General features: G+C 45.2%; 1 protein-coding gene across 2 annotated transcripts in view; it reads right to left on the reverse strand.

Moving 5' to 3' along the window:
• PHF19 (PHD finger protein 19) overlaps positions 1 to 23,552 on the reverse strand; it is a 162,974-nt gene that overhangs the window by 86,234 nt on the left and 53,188 nt on the right. For both annotated transcript variants that reach the window (XM_069241650.1, XM_069241651.1), the window contains exons 4-5: positions 20,292 to 20,387; positions 533 to 633 (exon numbers count right to left, since the gene is read on the reverse strand). In XM_069241650.1, coding sequence (XP_069097751.1) covers positions 533 to 633; positions 20,292 to 20,387 — 197 coding nt within the window. The remainder of the gene's footprint in view (positions 1 to 532; positions 634 to 20,291; positions 20,388 to 23,552) is intronic.

Here is a 23,552-nt window from a genome sequence, read left to right on the forward strand (position 1 = left end):
CGAGACCAAAACATGCCACTCACGTGACACATCTCAACCAACACTCTTCCGACCAGGCACTTCAGAAGGAGTAGGTACCTACTGAGCCAATCAGTAAGTGCTTTGGGAGCTAGGAAGGAGTAGGAAAGCACTATACAAATGCAGCGCTGTAATACAATACAACACCGGGGATGGATACCAAGGATACAACTGAGATAGTGCAGTTTCGCAACACCATTCCATGATTTCAAGGAAATGGAGACTGCGCTCTTGCAATGTTTTACTGGCGTGTGTATAAATAAGTGCAAAAACAACTCCCTGCACCTTTCCGCCAGTCCAAACACAGGTGCAAATGGTGGTACCGAATCACACTAGCATCGATGTTATTGAATTAATCTGGAAAATAAATGGTGCAAAATTGGACTCTTTCACTCAAAGTAATCTGGAAACAGCCATACACAATTGCACAGGCAACCAGTGGCCAAGGCCTGGTGCTATATTCACAAGAAAATTCTTTCACAAACATTTTGTAACAACAAGGCAATTCACTCACCCGAACAGCCAGCGCAAAGATGCATCTTCGACAAAACCATGGCGTCGACGAAGCCTTGTTTCGGTGGACCACTGTTGGGATGTGACAGAGTTGATGGTACCCTAAAAAAGGAAAATAAATTCAGAAGAAAAACAAGTGAAGAGTGGCGCAAAGAGAAACATCTAAGTGCAGAAACCTCCACTGTCCACCCACTTTTCAGAGGAACTCTCTCAGGTGTATTATGGGACGGACTGTCCAAATACAACTTCATCTCTATTCCCTTACAAGACCACACTGACCCAAGAAATGCGGTAAAGAAACAGAGAAGCACGGCCATAACTGCAATCATGAACACTATTCACCACAGACAAACACAACTCACAGCACACAGTATTGGAGTATACAACAGCAGCAGGGCACACTGTACCCCAGACCTCTGTTTCTGATGGAAACTTTACTTCTCCAGATGTGGCTGGTGAGCTTTTTGTATGACTGGCAACATTTCTAGTTGTCCCTGCCGACATGTAGTGTGAACTTAAGTTCACGAGGTCAAACACAGGCATGAGTCCTTTAGGCTTTTGTCCATATCAAGTCGATAAAGTGAAAAAATATAATACTGGGTAACTAGTGTACGATGCTCAAAAAATGTCAAAAAGGAGTTACACTAAACCAAAACCTGCATTGTTTTCTCTTCTCCCATCACTACACTTCTACATTACACGCCTTGGAACTTCTCAGGTATCAGAGCAATGTGCTTCTTACATCTTCATTAAGCCATCATCAGCGTCGACCCATCCTGCTGGGTGACACCTACACACCCCCAGCCCCGAGTGAATACTATAAAGTTTAGGAAGCACACTTTTACAATAGCAAATAGGATGTAAACTCATTTTACACCAGTCTTGCTCTCTGAAAAATGAAGCAAACCACTCCTGATAGGAGTACAACATCTTTATATAACGGATGAGCAATATTGCGTTGTCAAGATGCGGATATCGAAACAGGCAAGAATGACCACCTGCACTTGGTAAGTATGACATTTTAATGGAAGGCCCACTTGCTCTTACCCTGGCTATGCGCACTGCAAGAACAACAGTGCGCACAGTGAAGGGACAATCACATAGAAATATTACAAATCTGGATGGGTTTCCCACATCTGCATCATGAATGAAGGCAATTCTGAACATATTAACACCAGAAACTGCTACATTTATTGTCCCTTTTTTAAAAAAAATTTGCAACAGGTTATTCAATTTTTTTTATAACTAAATAAAAAATATGCACTATTTTATAAACTTTTTAACATTCATGTATATTTATTTAGATACTTTTTGTATACATGATTTAATTTAACACTATTTCCTATGGGGGTTTAAAGTGCCTATCTTCATTACTTTGCTGTGAGGGTGTTGCATTACCAGTGGTTGGCCATGTGTAGTGCTGAACGTACTACAAAAGTGCAGTTTGTGAATACCGGAAAGTAATGAAGGTACTCAAAAGTGTAAACTTGCCCAAAAGTGTAGGTTACCTTTGTGACGGTCGCAGGCCCATAGTTCGGAGCAAGACAAAGGGCAATCAGGAAACTTCATGAACTAAGTGATGGCCAATAATTATGAACTTTACTATCGCTGGAGTTAATCAAAACTTTGCAGATCCCTGGAAGATAAGTTGCAGACTTCAGAATTAGTTGTCTTGGCTTGCATTTTGGCTTCCCTCCTTAACCAAATTGCATTTTAGGATGCAAATCACTTTATATCACTAAGGCACAGTTCTTTTATCTGCCTGAACACTTAGGATGGCCTAAGGGCAATTCAGTTTGCACTAAGTGCTATACCAAAGTAAATCCATAAACACACAGGTAGAGTCTGCTAACTGTCAGCTCTCTGAAGGCTTTGGCAAATGCTGCTTTTACTTCTTAGGATGGAGCATAAAAGAAACTGACACCACTTCAACAAGGCAGGAATGGGGCACCCTTCTTTTGAAGAAGGTACTTAAATTCATATGTGAGTTCACCATTGCAGCTATGCAAGAACTGGTCTGGAAAGCTATATGCAAGTATATGGTATTTCTATAGTGCAAACCTAGCCAAAAGGCAGTCGAGCATGGTACATGCTCAAAATTAACATGGAAAATTAACCCAGATCGATGGAATAGGGGACAAATACGTTTTTCAAGTGTATGATACCCCTACTGTTCTTGCTGGCTGGTACTGACTACTTGCAGCTGTATCATGAACAGTGCGCACCTCTGTAAAAAGGGTTTGTGTGCCTCCGTTTGCGCCTCTGCGCTGCATTTCTGCAATTCATCCGTCAACTCCTCAGTTTGTGACTGGCACCGATGGCTCGTATAATATTTTTCATCACTTGCTGCACATTTTCTGAAGAGGGACCTAGCACAGAACATGGCAGAAGCATGTCTTGCTCTCTTTTAAGCATATTCTTGGTTAGGAACAACTTCATTAATTGTGAATGTAAAATGTGCTCTGCAGTAATCACAACAGAGGGCTGGTAAACAGGCATTGCTGGAATACGGTTAGATGTCAAGGGGCAATGAGGGGCTCCTGGGACTGAAGAGTGTCAATTAAGGGCCATTACATCTCCTATCGGTTGTCCACAAGACCAACAGACCCAAAATTGATCATAAAGTAAACCCCTTTGGCAGCTGACCCTCAGGGAAGCAGAGAAGTCCAAGGATTACTCGGGGAGGTGGTGTGAGACAGACACAAAGAGCAGCGCAACACAACACTTAAACAATGTCCAACCAATACTTGATCTAAAAAAGGAAAGGACTTTATTCTACAAATCACTAAATACCATACATACAAAATTCTGGTAAGCTTGGGAAATGCTATAGATTTAATATCCAAAGAAGAGGTGCTCCATGTGGATGCTGGCTCAACCTACAGGCTTGAACCCGGCATCAGTCACTTAGTGAATCTTACCCATGGTGCTGAACAAATACAAGCCAGTTTTCCTAAGGCTCTGTCTTGCTTGTTAAGCCTGTGCTAGATCAGGAAGCTCCTGTGGTCGAATATGTCCTGAGCAAGACATTTTTTGAGTCCCCATCTGCATGCAGTTTCATGAGCAAAGCAGAATATCCACTGCCAAAAGAGAAGTCTGGGGGTTCATGATAGGGGACTCAAGGCGCACAGAATCCCTGGGTCAGCGGTGATTCAAGCGGATGATACATAGTTTTTCATACCTGTAGAACATGAGGATGGTGCTGCACAAAACATGGGGATGGTGCCTGGACTAAAGATGGGGACTGCACACTCAGTCGTGGTTCTTGGCACCACAACCTTAATGATGTGGGCTATTGGGAAATAGTGTGCTGTTACCACTGGATGGTTTGCAAAGCACTGCTGGGCAGAGTGCAAGCCTTAGGCTGTGCTGGCAAACCCATTGATCCTCAAAGGCTAAAGAGTGGGGATGACTTAGTTCAAGACTCAAGTGGAGGCAGCCAGGACACAGACTGGTGCTTCAAGGACCGGGAGGGCATAACACAGTTTCATGTAGCAGCGAACGACTGCCCGGCCTCACGTTATAGATAACACAGATGTTATTAAATAATACTGCACAGCTTCTACCAAATGCAGGTCGCTGGGCTGAGGTCTTTCTCTGTTGGGCAGTTCTCCTCTTGCAGAGGCACTACTTTGAAACTACTTTCCACAGCAGTTAAGTTTCTCCTTCTAGTACAAGGTCAGCAGCACATCTAGTGGAGCTTCAGGAATATCCATGTCGTGTCCCTGACTGGTGGCTGGCAGCTCAGAACCCCAGTCCTCGAGATCACAGATGACTAACACATTCCTCTAGCTTTCCCTCCTTGCAAAGAGTATTCATGTGCAAAGGCGAGGGGGTTCTACCCAGTATTTGTCTCTGGCTGGCAGACACACATATGAACTTCAGAGCCCTGCTATGTTTCGGATTAGCACTTGTGTTAGAGGTGTTGCTATCTTTCACACAGATTTCCAAGTTGCAGTTTTTTCATCTGCAGACGTGGAAGGAAGGAGTGGAGCTGGGCATTTTTTGAAAAGGAGAAAAAGTTGACATTTTCTTGTCCTAACCATTTGGTGCCATAAGCCTGTATTCGGGGTCACATGACTGTGTCGTTGGCAGCTGGCCCTTGCGTATTCCTCCAAGACACGGACACAAGTGGGATAGGTGTTGGAAGGGTGGGCCGCCCTGCCAGGGTGGAAGTGGCGGAACTGTGCACAGTACCACTTACGTTGCAAAGGAGCTGCCCTCATACTTCACATTAGCCTTTTGTCATTCCAAGCATCCTGAGAACAGGGCAGGGAGAAAGGAAATTCCAGAACCATCTGTGGATGGAAACTCCAGAAGTTTCTTCCTCTTCAAAGCGGGCACAAGGTATAAAAACAGGACCCTCAAGATCCATTCCTTGCTACACTACTCAACCTGTCGGCACTACAGAAGGAAGGTCCTGCTGCCAGAGGACTACACTACTGCTGCCGGAGGTCACTGATGGCTTCATCCCAGGATGAGTAATACCAAAGGTCAGTTGGCTGACCTCTTCTCCCGATCTACAGGACACAACAAGCTCTAGAGTCCTCCCATCAATTGCCCAGCTAATCAGCAACACTGGACCTGCAATTGGACCTGCTTGAGCCCTGTTGGCGTCCGCTGGAGTGTGTTCTTGGTCCCCAGGAGTTGCATCCCCGGGTCCTGGCACCCTAGGCTGGAATCAGGGCCTCCTAGCCTAACTGAAGGTTCCATCAAATTCAGTGTGAAGCAATGCAAAGCCACAACCCACAGCTACAAGCTTCACCTGAACCAACGCAGAGCAATGCAAAGGACAGCAAAGCCTCACCGCTCAGCTGCAAACTTCATCAGAACTGACGCAAAGTCTTGCTGCACATGTTCATCAGAAACGACACTGGATGAAACAAAGCCTCGCGTACCAACACCGTACACACTGTGCACCACTGACATAAGGTACAATCCTTAGCGGTCCAAACTTGGTCTGTGCCCGGCTTGCGCTCCATCGTGGTCATCCTGAAATTGTCACTTTGTCCAAGTCCAGGGCAAACGGACACCCTCAGTTGGCATTTTGCACCCCGTGGCACTACTTTTATCTAAACCTTTAAAATTCAATACCCCAATTTCTACTGATTGGACTTTTGTAGGTTTGATCCCAAATTATTTTTTTTAATGGAATCTTCTAAATTGGTTTGAGATTTCTCTTCTGTTATGTTTTCACTTTATTGGCTCCATAAATATTTTACATATTGCCTCGAAGGTAAGCCTGACTGTTTTTGTGCCAATCTTCCACAGGGTTAAGCACAGGTTAATTTAGTGACTTTTGGGGTTCACCCTGACAAGGACTGTAGTTGTTCCTTGAGCAGGGTTTCACTCCCCCCAAACCTATATCAATTTCTCACAATACATGACTGTAAAGTTCACGGAGATTAAAAATCAAAACCCTACCGTGGCTTTCCACTACTGGAACCTTGGACATGGGTGCACGTTCTCTGGAGCCTGCAGGGGGACATTTCAGTCCCAAAAGACTCTTTTATTACATACATATGGCTGCATTTGTGCAAACAGGAGCGAGCACTCCAATTTTTTCAAGAACCAACACTGATCTAGATGCGGATACCAGTTTCAAACACCTGTCTATTGTATGCTTTGTTCCCTTAAAAATACTGTACCTCTGTTGTGCTTGTAGGGATGGGCCATGCAACCACCTCCTTCGACTGAACGACGTGTTATTGTTAAACAGATGAGCAGATTTGTTATGGTTATTGTTAACAAATATGTTACATAGGAGCTGGGGGGAAGGAGGGGGACTAGAAACAGGGTGTTGCAATGCAGTGGATAGTCCAATAAGGATGTCCCCCAAAATACTGTTCATTTCTAAGCATGCAAGCCCTTTCTTCGAGAAGTCAAACATTTGGTGCACTTCGCAAATATTTCTCTAAAGGAGACTGGAGTGTGTTACATTTTCTCACTGACAACAAGGGGCGAGGGTTCCACAACTTACAAAATGCTCTATAGCACCTGCAAGGATTATTGGGGGAGGGGGGGGGGGTTTAGAGATGGCTGAAGCCCAGAAGACCATCAAATTATTGAATAAGCTACTGCTCGCAGCTGACAACACTTTCTTTTCAAGAAATGAGATGTGGGTTTAGATGCAACAGCGGATTTGGAACACCTGGGTTTCTGCAAAGAAAATTTCCAGTAAAACGACTCTCTAGAGATGAAATAGAAAAAAAAGTTTGTTTTCTCACAGGCGCAGTGGGCGAATGGGTCACAGGGCTGCGATCAGAGCCAGTAACAGGCCTGTTCACTAGTGTCCCAACAAACAATTGAACGCTACAGCAAAGCAGGTTTGGATGGCACACTGCCATGCAGATATCACATGACCAGTGTCATGCAAGATCTGTTTCCTGTTGCTCCCCTCCTGCCGGAAGAAGCCAGAACTCAAGACAGTTACAGCCAGGGGAAATGTTATAGTTGACAACTTCTTTTTATATTGCTTTTTTTTTTCCTTCGTGGCCTTTCAATTTCCTTGGATCCTCAAACAAGATGTCACTACAAGGGGCTTTTTAGTCCTTTAGACAGCACACACTCTGTCTGCCTATGTTCTTCTACCATCTCCAAGCATCAAATGCTTTCTTGCCCGTTTGCATTTCTCCACGGCCCATATTGCTCTCACTCTTCCATGTTTACTCCCCGCCCTCCTTGTTGCTTTCTCCTACCTGCACCTCTGTGTTGCTTCTGTTTTCCTGCGTTTCTTATGAGCACCCCTGCCCAGCTTGTCCTATCTACCCCGCTTGCCTACGCTGTTGCTGCCACAACCCCGCTTTCAGAAAAAAAAGTACACATTTTTCAATTTATTTGCAGACCCGATATGGATCAGCTGTATTTTCTAGGCGCTGGAATGCTGTACAGCATTCTTAAAAACCATTGACAGTGCCAGTAGGTCACAAAGGTTAGACCTACTGGCTTTGCTAAAGGCAGTCATAAACTGCTTCAGCGTCTATATTTTTTTTACTCTAATAAATATATGCCAGAAATCAGTGGCGTAAGAAAGCATGAGCCTTTCTCCCCTCCTCGCCTTTGCAGGATAGGCTAGAGGCCCCCCCCCCACACTCCAGTATGAGTAAGCCTGGGACCCTCCACACCGTAGGGACTGCAGAGACCTCTGTTATGCCCCTGACAAAAATCTAATTCTTTTAACCCTCGCTCTTTTTACCCTGATAAATATATGCCAAAAGTAAAATTCTATGAACCCACTCTTTGTAATGCCATCCCAGAACTAAAAGCAACAGAGTTGGCAAAGTCCAAATGGGAAAGACTCCTAGGCGCAGCTAGGATCTGTGGGACGGATCCAGGTGCAGACTGAATCTGGCTAATGCAGGAGGATCTGGCTGCATTAAAGGCTGGGGGCTGCTGCTCTCATGGATTAAGACCACCTTACTCCAGATGTTCAAACTCACATTTCTCATTAGTCCTCTGAAGGAAAAGATGTATTCTAACGCTGTCCAGCGCAGGACATCACCTGTTCTAGGGCTCCCCTCTCTAGTGACCTTTGACACAAACGATGGCCACTCACAGACCTTTCTCCAGAGCGCATGTTCACAGGGTGTGCCTTCGCGCTGGGCCCGCTGAGCTGCTCAGGGTGTCCCAGACAGCCCTGGACCAACCCATCTGGCCACCAACAATGAGGCTCCTCCCTTTTCCATGCATAGGCAGTGGGAGCCATGGCTCATTTCTGGCATACACGACTCTTACACAAAAAAAATGACATAATAAAAAGAAATACAGTCAACTGCCTGTGGTCCATAAGTAGAATCCTTCCTATAAATAATAAATCCAATAAATCCAGGATTTGTAAAGCGCCGCAAATCACCTGCGAGGGTCTCAAGGTGCTGAACTGTAGGCATGGGGAGAGTAAGTGATTTGTCCATGATGTTGAGCCGATGCAGTGACTCAAACCTGGCTCCCCCAACTCCATTACGTCACATTACCTCTCCTATGGGAATTCAATTTCTACTCAATGCAGAATTAACATTACGCCATTGGAATAGCACCAACTGGAGTGAATGAGCACTGTGGCGTCAGTGGGAGTGGTCTTAAGGAGGGTGCTACGTATAAATAAATAAGCGCCCAGAAGAATGATGCAATGTGGCTCCGGTGGCAATGAGGTCTGTAGCACGGCAGCCACCACGGTGAGCAATGGCCAACGGGCTGATGAAAGGAGGCAATGGTTGTTGATGACGCAAAAGGAGGATGTGGGGTATAAGTGGTGCAGGAATATGGGAGCAGATTCTGGAGTGGAATGGTGCCAATACGCAAACAGGCACAAAGGTGGTGGGAGTGCGCGAGGAGAAGGCTGGTGCAATAGAGCGCACACTAGTTTAACAGAAGGAAGTGTGCATGGTCCAGAGATCGTGCTAAACTGTGTGTGAGGGGGACTAGTTGGGAGGGCGGTGTAATGGACCCACAAGGAAACACACATCACAGCAGGTTTGAGTATTTACATAAGGGAAGCCTTCTTCTCGTAATCCATGCTCAGAGAGGAACTGCATGCATGTGGGTTTTTATCTAGCATTACTTCACTTCTGTAAATTCACCACAAACTTGGTCATCGACCAGTTGAAACTATTCACAACTATGGGGAAGCGCCTGGAAACCTTTCAAGCATCCCCGCTGTTGTACTCCGAATAGGAACATTACAGAGTCTGAAACGTCATGGCGGACATCTTAAATTCTGTAATCTTTGTCTCCTACGGTCGCTAATCTGGTTAAAGATTTGTGTAAATCAAACCCGTAGAATAAGGCGTTCCTCTTCCATTCAACCGTGAATCCACCTTGTTGTGTATTTGTTAAATATTCATTTCCTCTGGCATTGCCTTTTACCCCCAGCGAACAGTTCATGAAACATTTCCTCTCATTGTAAGATATGTGTAAACGATGAATCCAGAATAGTAGTAGGAAACAGGCCGACAAAAGTTTGTCTGCTTTGAATTCATTAAATTGAAGGACCTCATTATGAGTGGACCACCACTTCGGATGGGGGGGCGATCATGGCAATTGTCAGGATGTTTGGAATTACAAGTTTTTGTTTTTCAGGTGAAATCAGCCTAAATCACTAAAATCATTTTGAGAAAACTGCAGAAGACATGTAGCAATCAGCAAAGAAGTGCTGATGTCCACGTTACTCCACAAAATCTCCTAATCCTGTTTATTTTTCAGTCCCCAGATTTACCAGGTCCCCCAGTAATGAAAATGTCACTTACCCAGTGTACATCTGTTCGTGGCATCAGTCGCAGTAGATTCGCATGTTTTGCAATAGCTCGCCATCTGGTGTTGGGCCGGAGTGTTACAAGTTGTTTTTCTTCGAAGAAGTCTTTCGAGTCACGGGACCGAGTGACTCCTCCTTTTGTCTCCATTGCGCATGGGCGTCGACTCCATCTTCGATTGTTTTTCCCCGCAGAGGGTGAGGTAGGAGTTGAATTGTAGTAATAGTGCCCATGCAATGGAGTGACTAAGTATGCACCTATTTAACGTTGAGATGATACATATATAAATAATTGAAGGTAACTTCCAAACTGCTACAGGCTCCCGGGGAGGCGGGTGGGCACATGCGAATCTACTGCGACTGATGCCACGAACAGATGTACACTGGGTAAGTGACATTTTCAGTTCGATGGCATCTGTCGCTGTAGATACGCATGTTTTGCATAGACTAGTAAGCAGTTATCTCCCCAAAAGCGGTGGATCAGCCTGTAGGAGTGGAAGTAGTCTGAAATAATGTTCTTAGTACGGCTTGACCTACTGTGGCGTGTTGTGCGGATAACACGTCTACACAGTAGTGCTTGGTGAATGTGTGAGGCGTAGACCATGTGGCTGCCTTACATATTTCTTGCATTGGGATGTTTCCTAGAAAGGCCATGGTAGCACCTTTCTTTCTGGTTGAGTGTGCCCTTGGTGTAATGGGCAGCTGTCGTTTAGCTTTAAGGTAGCAGATTTGGATGCATTTAACTATCCATCTGGCTATACCTTGTTTTGATATTGGGTTTCCTGCATGAGGTTTTTGAAATGCAATAAATAGTTGTTTAGTCTTTCTGGTGTTTTTTGTTCTGTCAATGTAATACATCAATGCTCTTTTGACATCTAATGTATGTAGTGCCCTTTCAGCTACGGTATCTGGCTGTGGAAAGAACACTGGAAGTTCCACTGTTTGATTTAGATGGAACGGTGAAATAACCTTTGGCAAAAATTTAGGATTGGTCCTTAGGACGACCTTATTCTTGTGTAGTTGTATAAAAGGTTCCTGTATTGTAAACGCCTGAATCTCGCTTACTCTTCTTAGGGAAGTAATGGCGATGAGAAATGCCACCTTCCAGGTTAGGAACTGTATGTCGCAGGAGTGCATGGGTTCAAAAGGTGGACCCATAAGTCTAGTTAGGACAACATTTAGGTTCCATGAAGGAACAGGAGGTGTTCTTGGTGGTATAATTCTCCTAAGGCCCTCCATGAATGCTTTAATGACTGGTATCTTATATAGGGAAGTTGAATAGGTAGTCTGCAGGTATGCAGATATTGCTGCAAGGTGTATTTTAATGGAAGAGAAATCCAGGTTAGATTTTTGTAAGTGAAGCAAGTAACCCACTACATGTTCTGGAGTTGTGTGTAATGGTTGTATTTGATTAATATGGCAGTAGCAAACAAACCTCTTCCATTTACTTGCATAGCAGTGCCTGGTGGATGGCCTTCTGGCTTGTTTTATGACTTCCATACATTCTTGGGTAAGTTGTAAGTGCCCGAATTCTAGGATTTCAGGAGCCAGATTGCTAGATTCAGCGATGCTGGATCTGGGTGTCTGATCTTTTGGTTGTGCTGTGTCAACAGATCTGGCCTGTTGGGCAATTTGATGCAGGGTACTACTGATAGGTCTAGCAGCGTTGTGTACCAGGGTTGCCTTGCCCAAGTTGGTGCTATCAATATGAGTTTGAGTTTGTTTTGACTGAGTTTGTTTACCAGGTAAGGAAGGAGAGGGAGAGGAGGAAAAGCGTAAGCAAATATCCCTGACCAGTTCATCCATAGGGCATTGCCTTGGGACTGTTTGTGTGGGTATCTGGATGCGAAGTGTTGGCATTTTGCGTTCTCCCTTGTCGCAAACAAGTCTATCTGAGGTGTTCCCCAGAGTTTGAAATAAGTGTTCAGGATTTGGGGGTGAATTTCCCATTCGTGGACCTGTTGGTGATCTCGAGAGAGATTGTCTGCGAGTTGATTTTGGATCCCTGGTATAAATTGTGCTATTAGGCGAATTTGGTTGTGAATTGCCCAACGCCAAATCTTTTGTGCTAGCAGGCTTAACTGCGTGGAGTGCGTCCCCCCTTGCTTGTTTAGATAATACATTGTTGTCATGTTGTCTGTTTTGACGAGAATGTATTTGTGAACTATGATTGGTTGGAAAGCTTTTAGTGCTTGAAAAACTGCTAGAAGTTCTAGGTGATTTATATGCAGTTTTGTTTGATGTACGTTCCATTGTCCTTGTATGCTGTGTTGATCGAGGTGTGCTCCCCACCCTGTCATGGAAGCATCTGTTGTTATTACGTATTGTGGCACTGGGTCTTGGAAAGGCCGCCCTTTGTTTAAATTTATGTTGTTCCACCACAGAAGCGAGAGGTAAGTTTGGCGGTCTATTAACACCAGATCTAGAAGGTGACCCTGTGCTTGTGACCATTGTGATGCTAGGCACTGTTGTAAGGGCCTCATGTGCAGTCTTGCGTTTGGGACAATGGCTACGCATGAAGACATCATGCCTAGGAGTTGTAGTACCATCTTTGCGTGTATTCTTTGTGTTGGATACATGCGTTGTATGATGGTGTTGAAATTTTGAATTCTTTGGGGACTTGGAGTGGCTACTCCTTTTGATGTGTCTATTATGGCTCCCAGGTATTGTTGTACCTTGCGCAGCAGAATTTTGGATTTTGTGAAATTGACGGTGAACCCTAGTTTGAAGAGGGTTTGTATGATATGATTTGTGTGATTTGAGCACTCTATTAACGAATGGGCCTTGATTAGCCAGTCGTCTAGATATGGGAACACATGTATTTGCTGCCTTCTTATGTGTGCAGCGACTACCGCTAGACATTTGGTAAAGACTCTTGGTGCGGTTGTTAATCCGAAAGGCAGTACCTTGAATTGGTAATGTATTCCCTTGAATACAAACCTTAGGTATTTCCTGTGCGATGGGTGTATTGGTATATGGAAATAAGCATCCTTGAGGTCTAAAGTTGCCATGTAGTCGTGTAGTTTTAGCAATGGCAATACTTCTTGTAGTGTGACCATGTGAAAGTGGTCTGATTTGATGAAAGTGTTCACTACTCTGAGGTCTAGGATTGGTCTCAGCGTTTTGTCCTTCTTTGGTATCAGAAAGTACAGTGAGTAAACTCCTGTGTTTATTTGTGTGTTTGGCACTAATTCGATTGCATTCTTTTGCAATAGTGCCTGCACTTCTATCTCCAGGAGATTGGAATGGTGTGTTGTTAAATTTTGTGCTTTTGGTGGTATGTTTGGAGGGAATTGTAGAAATTCTATGCAATAACCATGTTGGATAATTGCTAGAACCCAAGTGTCTGTAGTGATTTCCTCCCATGCTTTGTAATAATGACTTATTCTTCCCCCCACTGGTGTTGTGTGGAGGGGGTGAGTGACATGTGAGTCACTGTTTAGTAGTAGGGGTTTTGGGGCTCTGAAATCTTCCTCTATTTCTAGGGAATTGCCCTCCTCTATATTGTCCCCGAAAACCTCCTCTATACTGTCCCTGGTAACTGGACGGTGTTGCTTGTGAGGTGCTGGCTTGTGTGCTCTGACCCCGAAACCCCCCTCGAAAGGGTGTTTTACGGAATGTGCTGTAATTCCCTCTGCTCTGCGGGGAGTAGAGTGCGCCCATGGCTTTGGCAGTGTCCGTATCTTTTTTGAGTTTCTCAATCGCCGTGTCCACTTCTGGACCGAACAGTTCTTTTTCATTAAAAGGCATATTGAGAACTGCTTGTTGAATCTCTGGTTTAAATCCAGACGTTCGGAGCCATGCATGCCTTCTGATAGTTACAGATGTATTAATTGTCCGTGCAGCTGTATCTGCAGCGTCCATGGAGGAGCGGATCTGGTTGTTGGAAATGGTCTGTCCCTCCTCAACCACTTGTTTTGCCCTATTTTGTAAGTCCTTGGGCAGATGTTCAATGAGATGTTGCATCTCGTCCCAGTGGGCTCTGTCATAGCGCGCAAGTAGTGCCTGGGAGTTCGCGATGCGCCACTGGTTTGCAGCTTGTGCTGCGACTCTTTTACCAGCTGCATCGAACTTGCGGCTTTCTTTATCTGGGGGTGGTGCATCTCCAGATGTGTGAGAGTTGGCCCTTTTCCTAGCTGCTCCTACAACGACAGAGTCTAGTGGCAGCTGTGTAGTGATGAAAACCGGGTCTGTAGGAGGCGCCTTATACTTTTTTTCCACCCTTGGTGTGATTGCTCTACTTTTGACCGGCTCCTTAAAGATTTCTTTCGCGTGCCGGAGCATACCAGGGAGCATAGGCAGGCTTTGGTATGAGCTGTGGGTGGAGGAGAGTGTGTTGAATAAAAAATCATCCTCGACCTGTTCTGAGTGGAGGCTTACGTTGTGAAATTGTGCTGCTCTAGCCACCACTTGAGAATACGCGGTGCTGTCTTCTGGTGGAGATGGCTTCGTAGGGTATGCCTCCGGACTGTTATCTGACACTGGGGCGTCGTATAGGTCCCATGCGTCTTGATCTTGGTCACCCTGGCTTATGGTGGTGTGAGCTGGGGAGTGTGATGGAGTTCGTGCTGGTGAGACGTTAATCACGGGCGGAGGAGAGGGTGGTGGGGTAACTCTTTTCACCACTTTTGGTTGTGGTGTCTGTTCAGTTTGGAACTCCAACCTTCTCTTTCTTCTAATGGGGGGAAGGGTGCTTATTTTTCCTGTCCCCTGCTGTATGAAGATACGCTTTTGCGTATGGTCCACATCAGTTGATTGTAGCTCTTCCTCAAACCTATGCTTTTGCATTTGGGAGGTTAGCGAGTGCTCTTCTGTATAAGAGCCTGAAGCTGGGTCGCTTGCAGTTTGTTTCGGCACCGAAACCTTGTCTGCGTGTTTTTTCGGCTCCGAGGTGACTTTTTTCTTTTTCGGGGCCGAAACCTCTCGGCGTCGATCTTCTTCGGTGCCGCTGTCTATGCGTCGAGCCGTGTCCACACCGGCATCTCGGTGTCGAGGCTTGTCTCCAGCACTTTCTCGGTCCCGAGAAGGCTGCGTGCCAGTGTCTCGACCGGAGTCGGACGATCTCGGCACTGTTTGGGCCTTTTTCGGTGCCGACGGTCGGTCACCGAATTTATGGGTGGAGCCATGGCCTGATGGCAGTGGCGTCCCCTGGGCCTTGTAAATTTTCCTCTGTGTGGTTTTCGACGTCTTACTCACGGTTTGTGTATCGTCGAATCCTTCGGAGTCCGATTCTTGGATCGAGAAGGTACCTTCCTCTTCCTGCTCCTCGAACTCTCGGTGGGCTGTCGGCGCGGACGCCATCTGAAGTCTTCTGGCTCGACGGTCTCGGAGTGTCTTTCGGGACCGGAACGCACGACAGGCCTCACAGGTGTCTTCACTGTGCTCAGGTGACAGGCACAGGTTACAGACCAAGTGTTGGTCTATATAGGGGTATTTATTGTGGCATTTGGGGCAGAAACGGAACGGGGTCCGTTCCATCGGCGTTCTTCAGCACGCGGTCGGGCCGACCAGGCCCCGACGGGGGATCGAAAAACTACCCCGAAGGGCACCGGAGCTCTTCGATCTTCGATGCGGTGTTGAATCTAAGTACGCCGATCCCGAACGCAACAATACCGACGAAAATCTTCCGAAATTAGCTAATTTTCCGTTCCGAAACTCGGAGCGACAGGAACACGTCCGAACCCGATGGCGGAAAAAAAACAATCGAAGATGGAGTCGACGCCCATGCGCAATGGAGACAAAAGGAGGAGTCACTCGGTCCCGTGACTCGAAAGAAAAACAACTTGTAACACTCCGGCCCAACACCAGATGGCGAGCTATTGCAAAACATGCGTATCTACAGCGACAGATGCCATCGAACAGGTGTTTCCAGAGCAAGGACAATTCTATGGCGCTCATAATCGAGGAGTCGGTGTTTGAGTCTACCACGGCTTATTTTCCAGCCTTTGAAGTGGAAGGTCTAGGTAGTTTCCTCAACAGTATTCTCTTAAACGATTCTTATGAGAGAAACATAGGATCTGCTAATCTATACATGACCTTGGCCACTATATTAGTAAGAGTGGTCATTTGTTCTGCAGTCCACTTTCATCGTGGGTACCTGCCAAATATTCTATAGTTGCGGTCACTCAAGTCCCGATTACAAGTCGAGGACCGCCAGACTCGCGGTGGCGGTCTGATCGCCGAGGCTGTGGTGGTCTGACTGTCACATTACGAGGTTTGCAGGCAGACCTGTCAAGCTACCATCGTCCCCGCCAGGATCTGAGATCCGGATGGGCTGACGGCGGTGCAATTTGTAATCAGCCAGGGCAGTGCTGAACTCAGCGCCACCCTGCTGGTTGCAACCTTATTCTCCACCAGCCTTTTCATGGCGGTTGCACTACCATAAAAAGGTTGGCGGAAAATAAGCGCAAGGGCCACAGGGGGGCCCTGCACTGTCCATGCCAACGGTATGGGCAGTGCTGTGGTCGCCCTGCCAAAACAACAGATGATAGACGGAATGCAGAACAAATCAAACATTCACCCCCAGTCACAGATCTGGGTTTAATCCATGAGTTTTTTCGCTTGCCATTCCATTCCAGTTTGGACCCAGCCATATGCAAATCACTCTTGACCCTGTGCCCCCTGCCCAGCACCGTGCGTGCGGCAGCATTGCCACTGACTCAATTATGAGCCGGGAACAATGCTGCTGCACCTTTCCCACTGGGCTGACCGGAAGCCCAGTGGAAAAGTTGTAATAGGGCCAGAGGGAAAGACCGGCAGCACTGCGGCAGTCTCCCCTCCAGAGTTTGGCAGACGGGTGTTCCATCCGCCAAACTCCTAATGTCCCCCTTGGTCTGAATATATACACCTTTCCCGATCAGGAAGGGTCATGCAACTCCGCTGCTTTGCTGATTTTGCATCTGTTGAACCCAGGTTAAAAATCAGGAATTCTTGGGCTGTTCGGTATCCAGTCCAGTGATGTCAAGAACTGGACAACATAGATACCTTAAAGGTAATTACATTTGGTTACACAGGCCGGCCCCTGACAGTGCTCTTCAAAGCAATTTTCCCAGAGCCTTGTGTGTTGTAGCAGCCAGGTATAAGTAATTATACTTTAATGTTAAAATAATATGAAAATAGTACATCATTTTTATTTAATTGTAATATGTTTTAGTAAGCTTTTTGAATGTAAAAATAAATGTGACAATACATTGTATTAAAATATCTGTAAATTACTTTCAATTCATTCTATACATCACTTTTAATAATTAACAACACATAATTTTTTTTTTCCAACTTAACACGAATGCAAAGTTACCTTTTTTGTAATTTTCAGAACCAAAACCCCAAAGCAGGATTTTGTTTTTGAAAAATAAAAGAAGCAATGCCACCAACGCCATGAAGAGGGCATTTTCCAACTTTTACTATTTTTTTACTACCAGGATTTTCCTGGCCACGACAGACAGTGAAACTGACCTGTATATCTGCCCATATAAATTAGGTGGGCAAGCACACAGTTCAACCTCCAATGGCCCTTACTCAGTTGGGTCGTCAGAGGGATCTAATCACATCAGAGACGGAGTAGTCTCCAATGGTATTAGACCACAGGTCAGCTCGCCCTAAATCTGGCGGGAAGACCATTATGCTGGTAGAAAGGATACTCTGTTGCCATTGCGACGGAGTACCCTTTCACCAACATATAAATCTGTCCCTTAATTCACAATTAAGTTAATAGCACCAGTGTTCTAGTGAGTTGCTTGGTGATCACAGCACAGAGGATGTTTCCGTAGTCCAACATGCTGGTGACTGGGGCAAGAATGACAGTTTTTCTAGTGTTGCTTGGGAGTCATTTGAAGATCTTCCTCTGTATCTTCACGGTGTGAAAGCAGTATGCAGTGACTGTGTTGACTTGTGCGGTCATGTCCAGTTTGCAGTTAAAGATTATTCTGAGATTACTGGTGTGGATGCAGGGTGTGCGTAGGAGTTTGGCCCGCACACTGCTGGAGTCTCATGGTGAGGTCTTCTTTCCGAAGATCACTACTTCTGACTTGTCAGTGGTGAGCTAGAGACGCTTGACTTACATCCAGTTAGTGACTTTGGGCATGCAGGCCATGAAGTTGTTTCCTGTGTTGGAGGTCTTGTCTTCTGGTGTTGGGGGACTTGTCTGAGAGGAAGAGCATGAGTTGGGTGTCATCTGCATCGGAGAGGATGTTGATGTTGTATGTGCAGGTGACGTTCGCCAGAGGGATCGTGTATGCATTGAAGAGGGTGGGGTTGAGCGATGCACTTTTAGGCACTCCGCACAAGACTTTTCGGGCTTCCGAGGAGTAAGGTGCTGGGCTGACAGCTTGTGTTCTATCGGTTAAGGAGCAGATAGAAGGTCCCTGGATGCCAATCTTGTGAAGGGCCTGACGAGGACTAGGTACAAGACCATGTCAAATACTGCAGAGAGGTCCGGGAGTGTGAGGACTGCCATGTCTACTCTGTCAAGGATCATGCAGATGTATTATTTTTATATATTTATTTGCTATTAAACAACAAATACTTATATTTTTAACTATTTCAAATAATTCATTTTAATTTAACATTATTTTCCATGTTGTTTAAGTGTGAATTGCTGACTCTGCTTTTTCTAGGGGAGAGTGTTGTAGTAGCAGTGGTTGGCCATGTTTGGTGCTGAACTTAATTTTTCCACCAGTTACTGATACTCGTAATTTTGGCTCCACCTCACTTTTCAGGGCTTGGAGATTTGTAAGCCTACACGTTTAAGCAATATAACAATCAGATTTTGTGAATAACCAAAAGAAGTAAAGTTTACTTAAAAAGTGCAAGACTAAGCAGCCGATTACCGATACCGCGGTCCTGGGACCACAGTACCCGCAGTGGTGGTCCGACAGACGCTTCCTTGGCGGTCCAACTGCCAGATTAGGGCGCTGGCGATTGGACCGCCACAAGAATGCCGCAACCGCCAGGATCATGGATCCTGCGACGGTGGGCGGGATCAATGGTGGCGGTGCCGATGCTGGGACTGCCGTGCTGATCACGACCTGTCTTTCTGCAGAGCTTTTCAACGTGGAGACCCCGCCATGAAAAGCTTGGCAGAAAGGCAGGGAAAGGGCCCCAAACAGGACCCCAGGGCGATTTTGCCATTTGGATAGTGTGGCTGGGGGCACATGTTATACCCCCCTATGCCTGCACTATCGGTGCATACTCTATGCTGTGCACAACATTGTGCATGGCACACAATGCGTCTGAGGTGCATGTGGCATTGCAATGCGGCGGCATGTGCTGCAGGCTCACTTTCTGAGCCGAGGCATGCCGTTACATTGCCACCACTGTAGACACTGCCGCCAGCCTGGAGTTAGTGTCGTAATACAGCAGTGGGGGGGCTGCCGGATTGGCAGTCGGATTGACAATATCACAATGGGCCCCTAAATTACATAAATAAATTACTCAAAAGTGTATTTTTTCATCGTGAAGAGCCCCAGGAATGTCCATAAGAGTCCCATGTTAGCTCCCTGAAGCACTGCACAAAAGTTACAATATGGTACAATACAATAACCCTCCATTTATAATGAGCAATGCACACTGTCAATAACAAAATGCAAAGAAAGCCAGCACCAGATAAACTACTGGAAACTCACACAGGACAGTACAGGATTATACCAGATGATTCGATTTCACCTAGACATCACATTTTCGGTCATAGGCTTTCTTTAAACAAATAGTTCCATTCTGATTTTAAGTCTCCTGGGTCAGTTTAGTTAAACTAAATGGTCTTAACCACTTGAAAACAATGATTAAAAGCAAAGTCGAGCACTGGAAAAGTGCTTTAGTAACATATAGTTCTCTGCTAGCCTGTGTGTATTTCAATAAAATGCACAAAGAAATCTCAACTTACCAATTTAATTAATTAGTTGATTTCCTATGCCACGTTTTTATTTGGATTCTGCAAGCCATTTAAGCTTCCCAGGTCCATGTGAGAGTATCTCGTCCAATCCAAGTTGTTTGGCTTTGCATTCTGGTACTTGTAGTCCTGATTTTACAATAAATAAAGAGGACTACAAGTCGCAGAATGTAAAGCATAAAGCTTGATCGGTTGAAATATGTATGTAAAAGGTGAAAACTCCAATTCTGGAAACTGTAGTCCGGTTTATCTCATTTTTAGCTCATAACCACAAGTAATAAAATGAAAAGTGTGGACAACCTACTTCTACATGAAATTGGGAGCACTGCGAAAACGGAAAACGCTTACACACCACCTGAATGCGCTTAAGTAGCTTAGCCAGTTTAGTTTTGTTTTTTTGCTTTCTCATACTGATAGCCTTCTTTATCTCATTGGGACTATAAATCCCAAAGTGCAAAGAACAAACCAGGAATATATGAACGACTTAAGCATGGATTTGGAAAAACTAAAAGTTCTGTGTCGCAGTATAAGGAAAATCAAATCAGAGTATTAAAAAAAAAAAAAAAAAAAACTGAATGCAATGCTGACCCACATTCCTGCAAAACCAATACTTAAACCACATTGGCTTACCTAAACCACATTTCCCACAGATGAGAATGTCGTTTGCAGGTCCTGGCGTTTTGTCCAAGCAGATGTGGCACGCTGGCTCTTCCCCCGGAACTCCAGCTAGAAGCACAAGATGTTGAACAAAAAAAAAGAGAGACAATAAATGATGTGACATCCTGCTAGGAAACCATTTTATTAATGTTTTAAGGACATTCTAATGACCTCTTCCAGCCCGGAAATGACCAATGGTCCACGTTTGCATGTGGAATGCTGTGGGGTAAGTGGATGCCTCTGGAATGCAATCCCCTCAAAAACATTTCTATCTTATCAACTCTTTACAGGAACCATATCTTCCCATATAATGACCCACTCTAAAAAAAATAAAAAAAAATAAAAAAAATTCTCCAAATAAATATCAGCCTGGAGAACATTATTGTTGAGTTATCTGCATTTTTAAAAGCACCCCCACCATTGCCATGCTGTTTAAGAGATTTTTAAGTCATGCTTTTGGCAACACGACCTCCTGTATCCAATGTATTCACTCATCTCTACCTCAGTTCTGAGCTCCTGATTCAATGGATTTCATATCTATCTCAGTTCCTAGCTCCTGATTCGATGGCTTTTATGCCTATCTCAGTTCCTAACTCCTGGTTCGATAGCTTTCATGCCTATCTCAGTTCCTAGCTCCTGATTCGATGGCTTTCATGCCTATTTCAGTTCCTTGCTCCCGATTTGATGGTGTTCATGTCTATCTCAGTTCCTTGCTCCTTATTCAGTGGTTTTCATGTCTAGCTCAGTTTCCTGCTACTGATGGTTTTCCTCCCTATTTCTGTGTTTGTCTCACCCAAGGAGCAGTTTCTTCTTCATAGTCTCACTCCTTTTTGATTACACGAGTCACACCTTTTATTGACCCGCCTGTTGAACTTGGAAATTCATATGCCCCTTTAATGAGAACATACTTGGTTTGATCAAAGCGCTCAAGTTTCTCTCCTTAATGCATGAGCAACTTATTGATTCCAAGTTTTTCCTCTGCGTCATGGCACTCAAGGTTATTTATCTATAAGGAGATAAAGTGCACTTCAAGCACCACAATGCAAAGCAACACCTGCACTGTATGAGGGTCTCCCATGGAATCAGAAATCCAGAAAGCTACGTTGAAGTGGTTGCGTTACTCGCTCTCTTGTAGGGTGAGTCAGAAAATGTTTTCTCACTCACAAGTTGAGCAACATTGCTACTTAGAGTGTGTTTTAGACCTGAACAGACTGATACTTCTATGTTCCATCCATTAAGCATAGTTGCCAAGTTGCCCCACTCCACATGCAGCACCGATAGCCAGCTCTGTCTGTTAAGCTAACATCACTTTACAGGCTCGGATTTTTGATCCTGTATTTGCAATGTTAAAAGTGAAACTACAATTGCCAAAGAGCTATTGGCCTCAAAGTCAGAAAGGGCTGATGGGGGGTGATCACACATGACATGGGGGTGGGGTTATTAGTGAAACTCTCATTCCAGGTACAGAGTGCTTTAGTCCCTTTTTTCCATTGAATAGATTAATGCATTGTGGTACTTGTAGCCTTGGTTCACTTTATTACACCAACTGGACTTAAGCTGCAGATTCCAGTGATTTGTAAAAGGTAAGACCAGGTGTCGGAATTGGCGATTTTGAGGACATTATGATCACAAAATCAGCTTCAAAGCCACATCGCAGGGATGGGCGGAAACTTCCCCTTGCATACGAGCACTGGGACAGTATCAGCCGAAGGGTCCTTACTGGTGGATGATGACAGTGCCTCGAAAGGATGAGCTTCCACTACTTTCTGAAGCGGGAACGAGAAGGAGCGAGTTGAGGTGTCCCTCCTGCTCATGGGTTAGTAGCTTGAGATTGGGTGGCACGTCCCATCTTTCCATTTTTACCCCATACTGGATATCAAGGCTTTGTATGCGTGTTGGCCATCTCAGATGGTGATGTCTTTGGCAAAGCAGGCTGACCTTAGGAGAGGGAACCATCTGGTCATGCAACTCATAGCCTTGTTCACAGGTGAGTAATACACAGGCCACTCAGAGGGAGGAGAATGCAGGAGAGGGGAGTGGATTGTGAAACAAAAGTAGTGGGTTTCTTCTCTAGCCCTCGAAATCCTGATGTACCCCATCTCCATACGAATGCCAATATGGACCTTTGTACGTCCTGAAAACTCAAAATGTGCATTATCCTTGTGCATGGCTTTGAATGTTGAAATAAATTTACCATCCTACGTGTAGGTAATGCGTCTCAAGCCCTAGTACAAGGAAGGATATGAACCCCATGGCCACTGTCTGAACTGTGAACTACAGCAAAAATCAGCACCCAGAGGGCCAACCTAGCTTCTAAGCCACGGTGCCACTGCACCTGCGACACCAATGGTAGGTAGGCCCCTAGATCTTCGAAGGATGGTCCTTATTTACCACTTCTATACTGCAGATCTTTCATGGAGTTGAATTACGCTAAGTATTGTTAAAGTGTCTCATCAATGCCTTAAAGGGGCTATGCCCCTCCCTCCCCTAGGGAACAGAGGTCCCTAGATAATATCCAAAATAAAGAAAGCTGAGTGGAATCGCCCACGTTGGAATTATGCACTTTCTGCAGGTTAGGCCAGTTGTTGCGAACCTGAGTATTAGATAAAAATGTAAACAATGGGAGCAAAATCATACCTAGTTTGTCAAGTCAAGGTGGCTTAGTGGACTAATGCGTCCACTGTAGGGGCCTCTGTTTGACCTCATGGTCACGGGTTCAAATCAAACTTTCATCCTTCTGAGGTCGATAAAATGAGTACCATTGAGTTGGGTAACAATAAAGCATCTGTTATTCAGCACCAAGATACCCTTCTGGGTGAACGTGCGCTTTACAAATCCACAAGTTCTTTTCTGTTAATACGGATCGACCTTGCGCCACGAAGCAACAAAGCTCTTAAGAGAGGACAGATATGTATTACTGCAGCAGCAGCTCACGCGGGCTGTAACATTACAGGACCCACTGCCGGCTTACAGGCACCAGGAGGCGAGTGGGAAACACGCAGAGCACAATTTAACAAAGCACTGTAGAATGGGATTTTGGCATTACGCACTTACGTTACCACAAATAAAGAAATAAAATGGTTTGCACAGGATCACACGTGTTCTTCAAATTTCTAAGTAGGGATTCGAACAAGGCTACTCAGTTTTGAGGTCGGGAACTTCGCCAACAGAAATGTCCCTCCCTGAAGTTTGCATGCAGAGCACACGCCGTGCCCAAGAGTCCAACAAAACCAA

Source organism: Pleurodeles waltl, chromosome 6, assembly GCF_031143425.1.
Source record: "Pleurodeles waltl isolate 20211129_DDA chromosome 6, aPleWal1.hap1.20221129, whole genome shotgun sequence".
Classification (NCBI taxonomy): Eukaryota; Metazoa; Chordata; class Amphibia; order Caudata; family Salamandridae; genus Pleurodeles; species Pleurodeles waltl.